This window comes from Melanerpes formicivorus, unplaced genomic scaffold (assembly GCF_026170545.1).
Source record: "Melanerpes formicivorus ecotype bairdi unplaced genomic scaffold, bMelFor1.0.p_v2 SCAF_52, whole genome shotgun sequence".
Classification (NCBI taxonomy): domain Eukaryota; kingdom Metazoa; phylum Chordata; class Aves; order Piciformes; family Picidae; genus Melanerpes; species Melanerpes formicivorus.
Window position 1 is genome coordinate 355,586 of NW_027142404.1, and position 6,000 is coordinate 361,585.

The following is a 6,000-nucleotide window of genomic DNA, read 5'->3' on the forward strand; positions in this document are numbered from 1 at the left end:
GCTGAAGAGCTAAAGCACTGCACCAGGCTGTAAGAATAGCTCATCCACAGGAACATTCTGCTGATCAAAGACACCTAAGTAATGCTGAGCCTCAACTTCCCTGCAGGTTCAGACTTGTCCTGTGTGTTGGATTGCATTACCATTGCAAACAGTCCTGCTGGTGGAAGGACAGGAGCCCTGAGACAAAGCTTCCCTTTCATGCTGAATGGAGGATAAAAGGGAGAGGTGTTAGCTCCACCACAGGGATGCTTATTAGATGGCTCTGCACAGGCCTCCTTGTCCATCAGGAGCTAAGCTGCCACGAGGTCCTTTCAGAAAGGACACTGGGTTGCCACAAGAGATTTCTTGACCTAACTGGGAGCAGTTCCAAACCTGCCATCCACAGTAAGAAAGAGCTCAGAGATCTTGGGTTGAACAAAGTCATAGAATATAAAAGCACAGAATTGTCAGGGTTGGAACAGAGCCCAGTGATCCAGCTCCAACCTCCCTGCCATGGGCAGGGACACCTCACACCAGAATAGATTGCTGAGAGCCACATCCAGCCTGGCCTTAAAAACCTCTACTCTCCCACCATATGCTATCACTCCCTGACACCCTCAAAAGTCCCTCCCCAGCTTTCCTGTAGCCCCCAACAGATACTGGAAGGCCACAAGAAGGTCTCCTTATTGCCTTCTCTTCTCCAGACTGAACAACCCCAACTCTCTCAGTCTGTCTCCAGAGCAGAGCAGCTCCAGCCCTCTGCTCATCCTCATGGCCCTTCTCTGGACACCTTCCAGCACCTCCAGATCCTTCCTGGAATAGAGGCTCCAGAACTGGACCCAGTGCTCCAGGTGGGGTCTCAGCAGAGTGGAGCAGAGGGGGAGAATCCCCTCCCTGGCCCTGCTGGCCACACTTCTCTTGCTGCAGCCCAGGCTGTGGTTGGCTCTCTGGGCTGCAAGTGCTCACTGCTGGCTCCTGCTGAGCTTTTCATCCCCCAGCACCCCCAAGGCCTTTTCTTCAGGGCTGCTCTCAAGCCAGTCCCTGCCCAGCCTATATCGGTGCCTGGGATTGCCCTGACCCAGCTGCAGGACCTTGCTCTTGGTCTTGTTGAACCTCATGAGGTTGTCATGGGCCCTGCTCTGCAGACTGTCCAGGTCCCTCTGGATGGATCCCTTCCCTCCTGCTGTCAGCCACACCACACAGCTTGGTGCTGAGGGTGCCTCAGTGCCACTGTCCACGTTGCCAAGGCTTCCTTGGCACAAACACAGGCCGGGGAGACAGGGCTCTGTCAAGTGTGTTGGGAAAGAATCTGGCCCCCAAGTAAAGCAGCAGCAGCATCTGCTGTGTGCTCCTGGGTGTGATGTAGGACGCTCAAGGATGCTCCATTTCACTCAGGGCTTGTGCTCAGAGAGCCCCATTTCCAACCTCTCCTATTAGCAGCCACAAGAGTGCAGGCTGCTTCCAGACTGCTGGGCAATGATTTACATGAGGAGGTACTCAACAAGGCTTTTCTACATAAGCAATTACAGGAAAAAGCTGCTGTCTTGGCCCAATTAATTGTGTCTCTGGAAACCAGCACTGAATAAATTAATGCAGCCAGGATGAGAAAAGCTGGCAGGGTGACAAAGTGCAGCCTAACATCTGCAAACTTCACTCTGCTGCCTGTGACCCGCAGGTAGCATGTCCATGCTTTCTTCTAATCTTAATAACCAAGATGAGAATGTTGTGTGCCCAATAAATCACAGCATCATAGAATGGCCTGGGTTGGAAGGGACCTCCAAAGGCCACCCAGTCCAACCCCCCCTTGCAGTAAGCAGGGACATCCTCCACTAAATCAGGCTGCCCAGAGCCTTCTCCATCCCGGCCTTGACTATCTCCCTGCGCTGGGGCCTCGACTACCTCCTTAGGGAACCTGTTGCTGTGTTCCACCACCTTCATGGTAAAGGACTTGTTCCTGACACCCAATCTAAATCTGCTCTGCTCTCCTTTCAAACCAATCTACATCTGCTCTGCTCTCATTTCAAACCACTGTCCCTTGTCCTGTCACTGCAGCAGCCTTTGCAAGCAGCCCCTCTGCAGCCTTCATGTAGCCCCCTTCAGGGTCTTTAAGGCTGCTGTTATGAAGACTGATCCCTGGGAAGACAAGAGCCTCTCTTGAGAAGCTCCCTACCAAACAAAACCAAGCTGAAATCCTGCTACAGCCCTCAACAGCACAGACACTTGACAACACAAAGCTCCCTGAGGCCACCCTAAGGAAGGGCACATGGGCTCTGGGCCAAGGTGGTTCCCACCTCCCTGCAGACTTACGGGGCACTCCTACCACCACCTAACTGTCCTCCTGCTTTAGCTCCTGCATTAATTCTGGCCAGAGGTAGGTTCTCTGCCATCATGACAAGCAGCACCCTCATGACTGCAGATCATCTTTATGGAGAGTGCTTTCCATCTTAGGGGACCTTAGAGCAGGGGCACAGAGGCTTTGGAAGACTGAAGCAGCCTCCCAAGGTGCAATCAGCCAACGCTGAACGGAAAGGCATTCATTTGCAGGCAGCAGCAGTGTGCTGCCAGGCAGCAAGTGATGAAATCAATGCTCTCCCACGCTGGAATTTAATACAGGCATCCTAGAGTTTCTCATGAGCTGCTCTGGAGGGCTCTCTGTCTACCTTAGGGAAAAAAAAAACCCATGTTTTAAGCAGGCTTTTCTGGCAGGGCTGTCATCAAGCTGCAGCGCTGATTTAGCACCGACACAATGAACGCCAGCAAACTGTGGGCAGCACGTTCCACAGCATCCGAGCACAAGCCAGCCACACCCATCTCACAAGTGTACAAAGATGCCATTTGGGATGGCAGTCTGTTGCTAAAAACCTCCAAAAAGCAGCAAAAAAAAAGCCCAAAACCCAAACCCCTGCAATAAGCATGAGATTATTGAGATTAAGAGGCTGAGGGAGCTGGGGTTGCTTAGCCTGGAGAAGAGGAGGCTCAGGGGAGACCTTCTTGCTGTCTACAACTCCCTGAAGGGAGGTTGTAGCCAGGTGGGGGTTGGTCTCTTCTCCCAGGCAACCAGTACAGAACAAAAGGAAACAGTCTCATGCTGCACCAGGGGAAGTTTAGGCTTGAGATGAGGAGAAGTTCTTCCCAGAAAGAGTAATTGGCCATTGGAATGTGCTGCCCAGGGAGGTGGTGGAGTCCCCATCCCTGGAGGGGTTCAAAAAAGGCTTGGATGTGGCACTTGGAGCCATGGTTTAATTGTCAGGAGGTGTTAGGTATCAGGTAATAGGTTGGACTTGATGATCTCTGAGGTCTTTTCCAACCTGGTTGATTCTCTAATTAATTGCAGCTACTGAAGGGCTGGGAGGGACCCTAGGGCCTGGCACAGTGGAGAAAGCTGACAAAGCACACAGCAGTAGCCAAGGATGAGGTGGTGGAGAAAGGTGTGTCCTCCCTGGCTCCAGGGGGTAGGAACAGGGAGGGGAAGGCATGGCATGCTCCCAAGGGAGGGAAACCAGGCTGAAAACGCAGAGCAGGAGAAACACAAGCTCCTGGAAGCTTTGCACACACAAGTTAGTGTGAGGAAGGTTTCAATCCTTCATTATACTCACATTTGCATTTCTGCTCCTTCCAGCAGGTACTGGAGCAGAACTAGCCCTGGCTAAGTGGAGGGGCACTACCTGGGGAACAGGAATGGAACCACCTGCCAATCAGACAATGTCACAAGATAAAACTCAGCCCCCACAGAAAAGATAGGAGGTTACCCTCAGGCCGTAAGCTCACCACTGCCACATGCAAGGACTCCTTGCAGGTTAGTGACCTACCATGCACATCTGCCTACTTCAGGGAGCACTGTTTACTTGCCACCGTCCCCACCAGGGCCAGATTTGGAGCCAGTCCCTTCGAAGGCTGCCATGCTTGCTCTCAAGCAGGTGCTGGCTTTCTCTGCTGCCCACATTCAGCACTCTTAACCAAGAGAAGCCCGAAGTCCTGCCAGTCTTCCCTCTGCCTCTCAAAACCAGCTGAAGACAGCCCCTTTAATGGTTTGAAGCGTGTCAAAGCGGCACCATCCTTGACATGGGTCTAGGGGAATCGTTCAAGTGGCCCAAACCCCACCACGGTCTGCCTTGGCCTGACCTGGAGAGCTCCTGCCCAGTCCGACGGCGTGGTCTGCCCTACCTGCCCAACCCGTGTACGTGGTGCAGTCCTGAGGGTCAGCAGACTTCAGGCCCCTCTCCATCTGCTGCAGCAGCTCCCTGATTTTGTTATTCAGCCGCTGTGTGAATTCGGGGGTCAGCTGTCGGAGGGGAGAAACACAAACAAACAAACCAAGCCCATACGTGAAAGGGAAGAGCGGCAAGGCGGACGGGAGTCTTGGTAAGCCGGGCATCCCCGGCGGGTGCGCGGCCAGGCGGCTTTTAAGCAGGCAGGTCTCTGCCAGAGCCTCGGGTACCCGAAGGGGCAGGCTGGGTGCACGGGTACCCGAAGGGGCAGGCTGGGTGCACGGGTACCCGAAGGGGCAGGCTGGGTGCACGGGTACCCGAAGGGGCAGGCTGGGTGCACGGGTACCCGAAGGGGCAGGCGGGGCTCCCGGGTGCCTGCCTTGGCGTGGCGGCCGGGGCGGGAGCTGGTCCTTGCCCGCCCTGAAGCGCGGTGTCCACCGCGCTTCAGGGCGGGCAAGCACCAGCTCCCGCCCCGGCCGCCTTACCCGGGTCCCACTCACCCTCCCGGCGACATCGAAGTAGCCGGTGGCCAAGGACTTGTCGTAGTCCGCGTAGGGGTTAGGCAGCGCCCGCTGCGCCATCATGGTGCCGCCGTCCGCGCTCCGCTGCGCTCCGCCTGCCGTCCGTCCCCCAGCCCTGCTCTGCTCCGCTCCGCTCCGCCCCGGAAGGCAGCGGCTGCCGGTACGATTCCCTCCGCCGCTTCCCGTGCCCTGGGCTCAGCGGGCCGGGCGGCTGCAGAGGGCTGTGTGGGGCCGAGGGAGCTCCCTCTCTCCCCCTTCTCTCCCCCTTCTCTCCCCCTTCTCTCCCCCTTCTCTCCCCCTTCTCTCCCCCTTCTCTCCCCCTTCTCTCCCCCTTCTCTCCCCCTTCTCTCCCCCTTCTCTCCCCCTTCTCTCCCCCTTCTCTCCCCCTTCTCTTTCCCCTCTCCCCCCCTTCTCTTTCCCCTCTCCCCCCCTTCTCTTTTCCCTCTCCCCCCCCTTCTCTTTTCCCTCTCCCCCCCCTTCTCTTTTCCCTCTCCCCCCCCTTCTCTTTCCCCTCTCCCCCCCCTTCTCTTTTCCCTCTCCCCCCCCTTCTCTTTTCCCTCTCCCCCCCCTTCTCTTTTCCCTCTCCCCCCCCTTCTCTTTTCCCTCTCCCCCCCCTTCTCTTTTCCCTCTCCCCCCCCTTCTCTTTTCCCTCTCCCCCCCCTTCTCTTTTCCCTCTCCCCCCCCTTCTCTTTCCCCTCTCCCCCCCCTTCTCTTTCCCCTCTCCCCCCCCTTCTCTTTCCCCTCTCCCCCACCTTCTCTTTTCCCTCTCCCCCCCTTCTCTTTTCCCTCTCCCCCCCTTCTCTTTCCCCTCTCCCCCACCTTCTCTTTCCCCTCTCCCCCCCTTCTCTTTTCCCTCTCCCCCCCCTTCTCTTTCCCCTCTCCCCCCCCTTCTCTTTCCCCTCTCCCCCCCTTCTCTTTTCCCTCTCCCCCCCCTTCTCTTTTCCCTCCCTCCCTTTTATTCTCCCCCTCTTTCACTCCCCTCCTTGGGGAGATGCAAATCAAGGTTGTGGCTGAGCTTGAAGCTCTTGGTGGGTTGTAGAGGTCTAAGCGTAGTGGCCTTGCCCCTTGTAGGAGCAGAATTCATCTGGGTGTGTTTAAAGGAAACAGCTACTCTAAGAATATGCCTTTTTGTGGTGACTGAGAACACCCAAGGACAGGAAGGACATGGGCCTGATGGAGCTGCTCCAGAAGAGGGCCATGAAAATGATCAGGGGGTTGAAGCAGCTCTGCTATGAGGACAGGCTGAGGGAGCTGGGGCTGTCCAGACTGCAGAAAAGAAGGCTCCAGGGACA

At 56.2% G+C, this 6,000-nt stretch overlaps 1 protein-coding gene across 2 annotated transcripts in view; it reads right to left on the reverse strand.

Moving 5' to 3' along the window:
• Positions 1-4,846, reverse strand: part of LANCL1 (LanC like glutathione S-transferase 1) — a 29,957-nt gene extending 25,111 nt beyond the window's left edge. For both annotated transcript variants that reach the window (XM_068160753.1, XM_068160752.1), the window contains exons 1-2: positions 4,688-4,846; positions 4,144-4,261 (exon numbers count right to left, since the gene is read on the reverse strand). In XM_068160753.1, the coding sequence (XP_068016854.1) occupies positions 4,144-4,261; positions 4,688-4,771 (202 nt within the window). In that variant the 5' untranslated portion in view covers positions 4,772-4,846. The remainder of the gene's footprint in view (positions 1-4,143; positions 4,262-4,687) is intronic.
• Between the last annotated feature and the right edge of the window lie 1,154 nt (positions 4,847-6,000).